The following is a 13675-nucleotide window of genomic DNA, read 5'->3' as shown; positions in this document are numbered from 1 at the left end:
CCCTTCACTGTGTCTTGATACCTCGTTAACAGGAAGTATACAACTGGTTAACTAACGGAAACTTTGAACTTTGTTTCTTTAGGTGCCCAGGAGAAAATGGTGAAAAGATGTCTGATTATTGTTCATTTTTAGTCGAGTTCAAAAGTCATTTTGATAGTTTTGGATTAGTACAGCTCAATTCTGTTGATTTGATTTTAATATGTAGTTTATCTTGTATTACCTGGTGCAAAGATAACTGATTATAAGTTTCATCTTTAATAGTTTAACTTTTATTTTCACTGTTCAGTTCAGGGACAATTTTTTTTATAAACATGTTGCATTTCTTGATGTTGTTCACTCGTGACGTGGCTCGTGGTTCTACGTTTCTTTCCAGAGAAGCTGTCGCAGAAGCTATAACCTAGCCTACCAATGTAACTTAGCCATTAGCTGGGGAAATTGTTAAGGAAAACTAATATCTCCAGAACATGTCACTCAACATCTGGGAATGAAGGTCTTATTTATCCTAAAACATTTTGTTATCACCTGCGTGATCTGTCAAAAAAAAAAAGAAAAAGAACTACTTCTATTAGCATCTAGTCAAGAACAAACACGTTTATTCTGGGAATTGTGAGAAATTTCGGTTAAACGATAGGTTTGTTTTCTTCAATAATAACAGAAGATGATTTTGTATAAAAAACACTAACCTATGATGATAAAGGTATGTGATAGAACTCAATGTCGTAGCCTGGAGGGAATACAAGGTAACAACCAGTATATTTCATGATGATAAAGGTATGTGATAGAACTCAATGTTGTTAAAAGGGAGAAATCACTGTAAATATGAATCATTTTATTAATGTTTTATAACTGAATTTCTGGACTATGCTGTTAACGTTCATATCATACAGATATTGAGGTGTAACGTAGTACCCACAATAAAACCACAACATCTTAAGCTTCATATTTGTAGCTAAGTAAGTCACCCGTAAGATGGACTCATGTTTTAAATCAAGCTTGACATACTACAGTTCACAATATCACGTACCTTTGATTCTAGCGTTCTCGTTGCTTGCCTTGATGTAATACACGTAGCTATATATCATAGCTTTTTGCATCCGGTTTCTCACGAGTTGTTCATTGTTCTCTGTTGCCTCCAGCTACTATATTTTAAATGGTTCAAATAACTAAGGCAGCACCTTCTTGTTTATTGTAACAGTCGGAACACCTTGGTCTTTCCAAGGTAGACATGAAGCAAGGAGGAATCAATGTTTCTATTTCCACAAAACACCTGCTTCTATCACAGCCATATTAACACCTTATTTTTTTACTAAATACATTTCGAATCAGTTCAGCGAAGAACCACAGTGCACGAAATTCAAACACATACATATATATATACATATAAACCGATTTACAAACTCACTTACCACATCGCACAGTCAGTTCGAAACCAAGAGCACTTTCGCGTGCTCCGACATCTTTACAGCCACGCAACAACGAAATCATAATTTCGGACTTTTTATTTTTTTTTTCACACCTTAATCCATATTTCCGTAAACGGTTCGAGACTCTTAATATGTACAGTAATTAACTGTTCTTGATCAATAGCACTAGTAGTTATAAACATCGTGGATAAACAGACGTTTCTGTTATAACGACAGGTCCATAGTCGTAAATACTTCAGATATTGTTTACAAAATAAAACACGCAAATTCCTTTAATCTTGAGCATCTTCGAAGTGGACGTTAGTTTGCAAACACTACTATATATAAATTGTTATTTGTTTTTACATATTATCACTTTTAATTTCATTTAAACTTTCTTTTCCCATCATTTTACACTCTCTAAAACCTGTCTTAAACTTTTTTCAACCAAAACACCGGAGCTCATTAGCCTAATAAATAGATTGACGAAAAAGTTCCGACTAGAAAACTTCATTATATGGAACCCTAAGACAGAGATCTTTCTAGCCGGTAACTTTTAATCTCTGAGAAGATAAAGCCTCGCGCAGAACGACTGAAACTCTTTAGTTGGGATAGAGTAGCGACATTTCTATCCTGACTCGTTTCCATCATGCCAACAATATGCACTGGTACACTTACTTCTCCAATCAAGTAAACCAGGTCAGTTAAGCTTAAACTCACCGCATGATGGCGCAACAAGCGCATAGCTGAAGCAAGTAAACTAACAGATCAATACACCAAAGTACTTCCGTCCTAAGAATGGTTTCTGTGTACTCTCCAACACAGTCAGTTTATTAACACTCGTTTTGAATCTCATCTCTTTGTTTACAATAAACGTCTGAAACATCCTGTGAAACGCGATTAAGACGGGGTTTAAATTTTATAAGAAAATAAAAGTTGAAATAGTTAGAATATAAAATATTTATCTCCACCGGGAACTTTATTATTCTCGAAGAAGTTAATTTGGCTGGGACAATAACCATCTGCACTTTCCTAGCACAACTTTTAATATACGGCTGTTTTATTCGTGAGGTTATGCGCGCATACTTATTCTAATAAATAAAAGGTTCTCTAAATAGAAGCAACACTGAAAGGTTATAGGCATGGCACACTTTAACCATAGTCCAGGTTAGTAGCCTATACGATTATTTGAGTCTAATTTATAAGTTATATTTGTTTTTTGAAAATGACAGAACTTTCGGGAAAAGCATCCAACCTGACAGTATCCATAACAACAGAACTCACAATCTTTTGAATCAACACAACTTAGAACAAGAGAAAAAAAAACACACAGACACACACATCAGACTTCCATTATGAGCATTCAGGATCGAATCCGGACTAATATCAACACAGAAATAATTCTTACTAGGACTTCCCTGAAGATGGCAGCACATTAGCAGCTACAGTGTAGGTTAAACACAAGTTAATAAACGCTATATAATTAGGTTTATATGATCCTATCCGCTACTGATTACATCGATTACTATCACATAACCCGAGCCTTCAGTATATTTCACCTCATAAATACAGCCATCTCTGAATAAAAACAAAACTTCCTTCTATCAGATGTATCTAGAAGAAGGTCCTCCGATGTATCAGAGGTAAGTTTACGGACTTACAACAGTAAAATACAGGGCTCATTTCCTCGCTATAGATAGAGCGCAAACGTCCCATTGTGTAGCTTTGCGCGAAAATAACAACAGAATACAGAAGGAATACCAAAGAAATTAATTGTTTTAAGTATTCATTAAAGTGGCAATATAATTTAAAATATTCTACGCATAGGTAGGGGGCGTTATATGATAACTATTTTGGAATATCGCCACGTCCAGTCATACTCTTTATCTGAAGAGCCGTGAATCTTGATATTAACCTTGTAGCATTCAATTGTTAAAGAATCCATGGTAAGAATGTCATGTCCAAAACTTACACATCCTCACCACAGGCTTTCCATAAGTCCCTATTGCAAGCATATGTCCATTTCCCAGAGCCCGTTTGAATAGTCCTATCTCATAGAAATCCATAGGAGCTGCGTCCAATGGCTTCACCAGTATGTCTTCGTATACAACAGCATGAATATCCGGGTCATTCTTCAGCTACTTGAAATGTGTGACACTTTAACGGAAATGTCGTGAGAGAAAGTTAATCACTGTTTCAGAGAGAAATATTCTTTGATTATATTACGTACCATTGTCTTGGCACTGAAATTTGTATTTGTGGATTCTGATTTATTATTTTGTTACAAGACGTTGCACTTTGCCTACCATAAGTATGGAATAACTTGTTGCAAATCTATTCTTAAATTATACTGGTATCCCAAGTTGATCCACATTCCTCTGTCTTTCAGTGTAATTCAGCATAAGGTATAGAGGCTTCTTGGAATTGTTATCACCTTCCTGAACACATCTTCATAATCTGAGTGTATAAATACTTCCCACAATCAAACATATTCAAAACCGTTCTCATACAGTGTCCTATAAACTCAAACAAGATATACAAACCAGGTAAAGTGGATCCCTACTCGACATCAGCTACTTTTCCTCTAGTCTTACACTACTAAATTATGCACGGCTAGAGCAGATAAACCTTCTGCAGCTATGCGCAAAATTCAAAAACAAACAAATCTTTTTCCGGAAGAGCTGCTAAAAATTCGACAATAATAATTACAATTAATAACACTATGTAACAAAATTTTTATTTTTCTTGTTCCTGGGCAGAAAGTGTCATTTCCCAATTGCTTATGCCTAAAGTAAATAGAAACGACCTATTTTTTTCTTCAAACATTGCTTTTGTGACCTGAGTCATGAAATTTCCAGAACATTCCAGGTAGATTCAGTGCTGAGACAATTGGAATTGCCTGTAACCCGAATGAGTGGCGCCTCTTCATTGATAGATCATCCAGAAGCCTCAAAGCTTATATGTTTGAAGAGGAATACAAAAGAGTCAAGACTTGTTAAAAGCCTTGAAGTATGATAAGTATAGCTGGGAGGTTATCAGATACTTCAAAGTGGTGGCATTCCTGATAGGTCTCCAAGGAGACTTTACAAATTTTCCCTGTTATCTTTGCCTTTGGAACAGCAAGGACACTGCAGCACATTACAACAGGAAGCACTGGCCACAGTGGACCAAGTTCTATGTGGGGAGGCACAATGTTAAGTGTGAGCCTCTAGTGAACCTCCAGAAGGTGTTGTTCCCACCATTGCATATAAAATTAGGTTTTATGAAACAATTTGTTACAGCTCTTGATGAGGATTCTGCAGCCTTCAAGTACCTTCGAGACTTTTTCCCCCAAGCTGTCTGAGGCAAAGGTCAAAGCTGGTGTTTTCGTTGAACCACAAAAAAAGAGAATCGTGAAGTGCACAGAATTCCCCAAGAAGCTCAGTAGGAAGGAAAAAAACTTGGGACAGCTTTGTCGTAGTGGTTCGGGGCTTTTTGGGCAATCACAAGACCGAATATTATGTGGACCTGGTTGAGGCTCTGGCGAAGAACTATGGCAAAATGGGCTGCAGGATGTCCCTGAAAGTCCATATCCTTGAGGCTCATCTTGATAAATTCAAGGAGAACATGGGAGCATACTCAGAGTGGCAAAGCGAGTGCTACCACCAAGATATACTGGACTTTGAACGCCGCTACCAAGAAGCGTATAACAAAAACATGATAGGCGACTATATTTGGAGGCCGATACATGAAAGTGGTTTACATTACAGTCGCAAATCTCGAAAAACTACTCACTTCTGTTCATTTTTGAATAACTTTAAAATAAATGCATGCAAATCTTGATTTATATGTTGTTTTATTCAGACCTTATATAAATAAAAATGTTTGTTTTATTCAGACCTTATGTAAATGAAAATGTTTGTTTTATTCAGACCTTATATAAATGAAAATGTTTGTTTTATTCAGACCTTATGTAAATGAAAATGTTTGTTTTATTCAGACCTTATGTAAATGAAAATGTTTGTTTTATTCAGACCTTATGTAAATGAAAATGTTTGTTTTATTCAGACCTTATGTAAATGAAAATGTGTAATTTTTCCCGTTTTTACATAGAAAATAGGTTAATTTTTAAATTTCATTATCCAGGTCACAAAAGCAAAGTTTGAAGGGAATAATGGCCATTTTCTGTAATTTTACAACATAAGCAGTTAAGAGATAACACATACTATCCAGAAACAAAATTTATGTTACATAGTGTAATAATATTAATTATGAGTAAGAAGCAAACAACAAAAGTATTCTATGATCACTTTGACCTAGGTCATCATTGGGTGCCATTGATTATAGTGGTATTTTAGGTCTGTAACCCAAGAATACCTTGCACAAAACAAAATTAAAATAATGCTTTGCTGGACACATTTTATTAGAACAACACCTCACTGAATATGAGAGCCCCCCAGTGGCTCAGCGGTATGTCCGCGACTTACAACGCTAAACACCGGGTTTCGATACCCATGGTGGGCAGAGCACAGATAGCCCATTGAGTAGATTTGTGCTTAATTCAAAACAACAAACAACAACTTTCTTGAATATGAGTTATAGGCAAAACATTTTCCTGACCATGACTTATTAGAATAACATCTTGTTCGATATGAATTATCAAATACCAAAGCTACTGATTCATTACAGTGTAATACTCAAATTAAAACCTAAAAGAAAACTTGTTAATATAATTAACGGCTGTTTTTTACACTTATTAAGTAAGCAAATAGTTCATCACATCTTCAAGGAATGTTTAGTTGTTAGAATTCTGTATCAATTTGTAGAATAATCTATATAAAGAAATGTCAATATGTGTGTGTCTATCTGTATGTCTGTTCCTTATGCGTTTCCACATTTCTTGATCAATCAGCAAATTTGACACAGTGATGCAAGATAGATAATATGAGGAAAGTAATTAGGGAGGTTGGACCCCTATTTAGTTTCGAAAAACTACCAGATGAGCACGACGTGCCACCGTGATTCAGTATGACATGAGAGAGGTCTCGAGGAGGACTTGACCCTTATCTAATTTCATATTCATAGAATTATTGAAAACAATGTCTTTCTTTTTAATATTAGCTCCTTTATGTATTTATATTGCACGTTTCATGTTTATTATATTAATGGTCACATCTGGCTATCTGCCGAGTCCACCGAGGGGAATCGAACCCCTGATTTTAGCGTTGTAAATCTGTAGGAGAATATTATATTAAGAAAAAAAATAAAAGTCCAACTTCTCGTCCTTTGTTATAAATGAGTTTTTATTTCACTTGTACAATTGATGGATACTTCAGCTTGAGTTACTGTAATGATAAATATACATAGAAAAACAGCTACACCAATTTTCTTCTGTTACTACCCCAGTCCACAGAAGTTTTATCATATTTGTCTTTTTTAAACAAGATGGTAAAAAGTATTCAACAAAGAATTTATTATTCCTTGTTCTATAACTTGTCTGTATAATAGCTGTCATATATATTTGTTTGTATCCTTCCTCGTATTCCGCTATATCATTTCACGAACACCAAATTATTGGTTACGTGATGACGAGGAACCCGCTTGAAGTAAAAATGTATTTTAAAGACGGCTGGTATGAGTATTAAACTTTTTATAAAAATATTTGTTGACCTGAAGATGACCTAAGAAGATCGAAACGTTTTTCTCTACAAAATAGAGTAGATTTTTTTTAATTTCGCGCAAAGCTACACGAGGGCTATCTGCGCTAGCCGTCCCTAATTTAGCAGTGTAAGACTAGAGGGAAGGCAGCTAGTCATCACCACCTACTACCAACTGTTGAGCTACTCTTTTACCAACAAATAGTGGGATTGACCGTCACATTATAACGCCCCCACGGCTGAGAGGGCGAGCATGTTTGGTGCGACCGGGATTCGAACCCGCGATCCACAGATTACGAGTCGAACGCTTTAACCCACCTGGCCATGACGGGCTTTACTTTATTTTAATAGAAGTTTTAATACCCATACTCGTAGTTTTTAGAATACAAGTCTATTAGTTGCTTTTCGCGCCATCTATGGGAAAACTATTTAACTATACGTGGTACAGTATGAATTGAATGTTCGTATACTTGTGTTTTATATTTGATAGTTTGTTTCTCCGATAATCTAACAGACGGCGAGATCTATAGTAAAATACACAAATAAGTGAATAAAATATTGACTAATTCCTGTTAATCAGAAGCTAGTTTACTTTCAGTTAAGTAATTCTTACGTTGTCTGTGTATTAACCCAACGTAACGCTATATCTGTTCAGTTATTAACACAGGGTATTATAATTCAACCCTTAAAGACAAGAAAAAGGCCACACAGCTTCGAGTGAAGCTCCTAATTACAAGATGATATGAAACTCTGACAACGCTGTTTGAGTGAAAGATCTACTTCTACATGGGTAAGAAATTCTGACGATGCTGTTTGGATGAAGGGTAACGTTTTATAATGGTTAGAAATTCTGCGAACACTATTTGGGTTAAGCCTATAATTTATATTAGAGGTACCATAAACAAAATATTAATTAAATGTATAGTTTGCGCCACAAACTACTTTTAATCAAAGTCTATACTCATTTTTTTAATATGTTTATATCGTAATGATATTGGTAACATCAAAACCTAATGCATCTGTGAACACGAACAAAGTTACTTGGTTGAAGAAAGAAGTGATTTTGTTTTATTTCTTTATCCTAACGCGAGAAGAGAAAGTCCATATCCAGTGAAAAGTTTATCTACCCTTTCTTATATGGTTGTTTCACCAATAACTTAGCACTTCTGCGAAAATAAAATCATCATATAACGACCTTACCCACAGAACGAATGGATTTGAACTTGTACAAACTGGCCATTAGTAAAACAGTGAATAAGAGATAGTGGATATAGTGGTGTACTGTTATGGGTAACTTGTATTACATAACATCGACAGTCCATTTTACATAAAAACCATAAATGTTAAACGCAAGGCTTTTAAGTAACTGGTTTGGGAACAGTAGAGACTTTCTTATCTTTTAAAAAATACAAACTGATGAGATAACAAAACAAAAGTTTACATAGTTACTGAACTAAAGTACACATTTCTGATGAATCTTTTTAAAAAATTCTTTAAAGTATCATCATGCCCGTTCCACTAATATATCTAGAACTTTCTACCCAACATTGATGTTTTGTGTGAACTGAAAACAACGTTTTCTACAGCTTTAGATGACTTCTGGCTTTTGTTTTTCTTCGGCACAGAAGCTTACAATAGACTACAAGAGCTGCTTCTGCCGCGTGGATCATACTTCGTATTCTAATGTTAACAACCCATTGGGAGACGTTTGTTGAATTACTTGTATTATCATTCATTTACTACATCTTCACTGAATTTTTCGAGCCTGTCATGGACACCATCGGTAAGCCACAAGAGCAAAGCCACACCAGGCTATCTGCGGTGTCCACCGATGGGAATCGAAAGCATTGTAAATCTGTAGACTTACCGCTATCCCAGCGGGGGACAAGCTAGAAGCAATAGTTGTCCCTAACTTTGAACTACTGATCAAAAAGAAGACAAATAACTAGAAGCCATAATTGTACCCGATCTTGAACTACTGTCCAAAGGGAAGACAATCAATCAGAAGCAACAGTTGTCCCTAATTTTGAACTACTGACAAGAAGGAAGACAACCAATCAGAAGTAATAGTTTTCCCTAACTTTGAATTACTGACCAGAAGTAAAAGAACCAACCAGAAGCACTAGTTGTCCTTAATTTTTAACTACTGACCAGAAGGAAGACAACCAACTATAAGCAACAATTGTTCCTAACTTTGAACTACTAACTAGAGGGAAGACAACAAAACAGAAGTATCCGCTGCCACACAAAGGTTTGTCCATCTCTTTGAGCCATGTAATGGAATTTACTGTCACTTTTCTAACACGTCTACAGCTGTAAGTGCGGTATGCCTTCAATGGCATCATGTCTCTCTAATCCCTGGACCACACCCCACCGTGACACATGCTAACCCCTGGACCACACCCCACCCCATGCACTCCATTAGCAGTGTCTTAACACTTTCTAGTTAAGAACTGAATTATCATTTTACACAAAATCGTTAATTTAGTCTTGCAATGTATTAATCGCGTACACATGCTCGAATTAGCGAAAATTTACAAAAACAGTGAATGTTGTGGGCTCGACATGGCCAGGTGGTTAGGGTGTTTGACTCGTAATCTGAGAATCGCGGGCTCAAATCCCCGTCCCATCAAGTATGCTCGCTCTTTCAGGCGAAAGGGCGTTATAAAGTGTTGGTCAATCTCACTATTCGTTGGAAAAAAAGAGTAACCTAAGAGATGGTGGTGGGTGGTGGTGACTAGCTGCTTTCTCGCTAGTCTTTCACTGCTAAATTAGATACGGCTAGCCAGATAGCCCTCGTGTAGCTTTGTGCGACATTCAAACCAAACCAAGCTGAACATATTAAAATAATGATGTAACTGAACGTTTGAACAAAAAAATCCGAGATTAGTTCAGACTACTTTCCTGTAGTAACTGTTTCCTATTCGTATAATTTAATATATTTAAGTTTCCTTGTGTTATCTTACTACGTATAACATAAGTGATACTGAGAAGCTTGGATTCCAGACCTTGTTTTTCTTATTTTTCTGAGCGTCTTTGAAGACCAAAGGCGGAAATAGGATTTTGAAAGAGTAAGGTGCACTCTTGGACCAGAATATAAGCTTATAGGCTTAGTTGTGATGAAACATGTTAAAATGATTCATCTACCATTAGGCTTAATTGTAATGAAACATGTTAATAAAATTGATTTGTCATTAGGCTTAGTTACAATGAAACGTTAATAAAATTGATTTATCATTAGGCTTAGTTGCAATGAAACATGTTAATAGGATTAATTTACCATCACTGTTTGAAATAATAGTAATAAGAGATATATATCTTTCGAAGTTGTTAAAATTAAATAAAATAATTATTTTAGAGCGTTAAAAAATTCTGACATATAACCTACGTTTTTATTTGTTTTCTTGTTCACGGAAAAGAGGTTTCTCGCCCCTTCTTGGAAAAAAAAATGGTTCTTCTTAAAGCGCAAAGCCAAACAATGGGGTTTCTGTGCTCTGTCTACGACGGGTATTAAAACCTGATTTTTAGCGTTGTATGCCCGAATAGTGAGCCACTGGGGGCTCTCTTAGAAAGAGTTGTACTTTATCTTAAAGTGTGATGCAGGTTTAATATTTTTTCAGCCCCTAAAAGTAAGCTTGTCAGCGACACAATTCCAAGTGATTCAGCGATAAGTCCGAAGGCTATAAAGTTAAAAATCCAGGTTTTGATATCTGTGGTAGGTACAGCGCAGAGATTCCATTGCGTAACGCTGGCTGTGTTTAAAACAAATGTGTCGATCAGACAGATGTTACGGAGAAACTACAAAGTTTCATGTTGTATTATCTCAGTTTTACGTCTGGAAAAAAAGTAGGGACAGTGCAGTGCAGTTCCTAATTTTGAACTCATAAGACTAGAAGGAAGGCAGCAAAGATCAACAGCACCCACCGCCAACACTTGGGCTACTCTTGTATGATCGAATAAGAGACCATCACTTTCGAAGGTGGGAGAGTGATTTTTATACCAACGGAACGCAAACTCTAAATCCTCAAATTCACAGTAAAAGCACACTTACACACTGTCCCCCGATAGTACAGCGATAAGTCTACGGATTTACAACGCTAAAATCAGGGGTTCGATTCCCCTCGGTGGATCCAGCAGATAGTCCGATGTGGCTTTGCTATAAGAAAACACACACACACACTTACACACTGTCGCCCGATAGTACATCGGTAAGTCTATGGATTTACAACGCTAAAATCAGGGGTTCGATTCCCCTCGGTGGATCCAGCAGATAGTCCGATGTGGCTTTGCTATAAGAAAACACACACACACACTGTCCCCGATAGTACAGCGGTAAGTCTACGGATTTACAACGCTAAAATCAAGGGTTCGATTCCCCTCGCTGGATCCAGCAGATAGTCCGATGTGGCTTTGCTATAAGAAAACATATACACTCTTACACACTAGACCACAACCACCCTTATTCGAGTGAAATGGAAACGGAACAAGGTTGCTCTTCGTTCTGAAACTGGTAATCAGGCTCTACGAGTGTTAAGTGGAATAATAAACAAACGTAAGTATCTATCTAAATATAATAGTTCTGTCTGTTGTATGTCCATGTGCCTACTTCGCAGAGTGTGGATGGATCTTTATCAGAATTGATATGGATGTTCATTAGATCGAAATAAATTTTCAGTTTTGGGCTTCTTAACACCACTTCTCCCCCTGTGAATGAATCTTTAACAAATTTGACATGAAGGTTTTTTTTTTTTATATATGCGACCGTACATGCAAAACCGCGGTTTCATATTTTGTGTTTTGCAGTTTGTGTTGGCGATTTTTGCGTTCTGTTGTACAATTACATACGAGGGGAGCAGCTTTTCATTAAACATGAATTTACTTAGCTTTCGTCCATGGAACGTGCATCCCAGCTAGTTGGAGAGTATATAAAAGAAGACATACACGTATCACCAATTGTTTTAAGGATATCTTATACCCGAAATAAAATCAAAAGGTAGTGAGAAGAACAAAAATAACCACTGCCACCCGCCCTTACTGAGTGACACGAAACTGACAGCTAGATCGGAGCGTAAAGAAGTCGATAACCCCTGCGTAACAGCTTGTCTCTGATGTGACCACCGAAAAGACATGTATATAAAAAAAAAAACCATTTATTTCGTTGGCTTTTTGGTAGCTGCAAAACTGCGTGTGTCATTCGTCATACGGTTTTACTGAAACTGACTTTCCTCATACATGTGTATGTGCCAGTGGAAGACACTTTCATCTAGCATTGACTTCTTGCAGTAAACACTAAAATGACTGTCAAACTCGAACCGATCGTCCGACTTTTTATTAATTTAAATTCGTTTTTGTTTGGGGGGAGGGACGAGTAGAGTTCTTCTGTCCAGTTTTATGAACCTTGATTCAGTCACTAACTCGAAATAGTTTTTGACGTCAAGACACCGAGTACCAAAGAATTCATCTTTAGATATTTGCATATATACGTCATCACTCATGTACATTAAATCCTAACTGAGCGTGTTAGAACATTCCATTCAAAAAATAAACAGTTAGTAAAGTATCACCAGAGATCTTCCGATAAACAAAGTAATTAATCGTGAATTATCCTCCTCAGCTTCGTCCATAATATTAATTGTTTATTAGTACCTGCGAGCCAGAAATAGTATAGGGGGCGTATCAGAAGCAAAGTAATTAATCGTGAATTATCCTCCTCAGCTTCGTCCCTAATATTAATTGTTTATTAGTACCTGTGAGCCAGAAATAATATAGGGGCGTATCAGAAGCAAAGTAATTAATCGTGAATTATCCTCCTCAGCTTCGTTCCTAATATTAATTGTTTATTAGTACCTGTGAGTCAGCAGTAGTATAGGGGGCGTATCAGAAGCAAAGTAATTTATCGTGAATTATCCTCCTCAGCTTCGTCCCTAATATTAATTGTTTATTAGTATCTGTGAGCCAGCAATAGTATAGGGGGCGTATCAGAAGCCCAAATAAGTGGACCCAGTACGAGCTTATAGTTGCGTTGAAGGTATAGTGTGCCTTAGCAAAATGTTAACAGCAAACATGACATTACTGGGAGAAGGGGGTTATACATAGCGTATTAGTAAAAAGTTACCAATATATACTAAATTGTTGGGACAACGTTCATATAATATACAGGGGTAAAAGTAAAGTGTTACGAATAGATACCACGCTAGAGGGGGACATTCATATAGTACACAAGAGTAAAATGGAAAATATATACGGGAACAGATATGCCAATTAGAATGCGTTATGTTTGTGGACGGGAATAGGAGACACACTGCGTGAGGATATTCTCGCACAAAGTGTAACATTTTACCTTGGAAACGCCCATAAAAAAAACAATTAACCAATCACATTATCGAAAAAGTTTTGTCCGGAATACATGTAAAGAGGTATCGGTTAGCTGCTGAATTGAATACAAATAATATGTGTGTGTGTGTGTATTTCATCAGTTTCTATTAATTAAATAAATATAAACAGTTTATTTGTTTCATTATGTTTGTTGTACAACGTAAAGTCATACAATGGACTGCTTGTGCTGTGCCCATTGCGAGTATCAAGTCCTATTTTGGGGGGTTATAAGCTTAGTACTGAAACCTCATATCTGGGTAT

At 36.5% G+C, this 13675-nt stretch overlaps 1 protein-coding gene across 4 annotated transcripts in view; it reads right to left on the bottom strand.

Annotated features, from left to right (window-relative positions):
* The window catches only part of LOC143233580 (coiled-coil domain-containing protein CG32809-like), a 397453-nt gene that overhangs the window by 205557 nt on the left and 178221 nt on the right, over positions 1-13675 (bottom strand). The window contains exon 1 of one of the 4 annotated variants that reach the window (XM_076469936.1): positions 1025-1416. The exons of the other annotated variants lie outside the window; for them this stretch is intronic. Coding sequence (XP_076326051.1) covers positions 1025-1094 — 70 coding nt within the window. The 5' untranslated portion in view covers positions 1095-1416. Of the gene's footprint in view, positions 1-1024; positions 1417-13675 lie in introns of those variants that run through there. 4 annotated transcript variants of the gene reach the window in all.

The sequence above is a fragment of the Tachypleus tridentatus genome, chromosome 12 (genome assembly GCF_004210375.1).
Source record: "Tachypleus tridentatus isolate NWPU-2018 chromosome 12, ASM421037v1, whole genome shotgun sequence".
In the NCBI taxonomy this organism is placed as follows: domain Eukaryota; kingdom Metazoa; phylum Arthropoda; class Merostomata; order Xiphosura; family Limulidae; genus Tachypleus; species Tachypleus tridentatus.
Note: the sequence above shows the minus strand (reverse complement) of the source record. Positions and strands in the feature narration are given on the sequence as shown.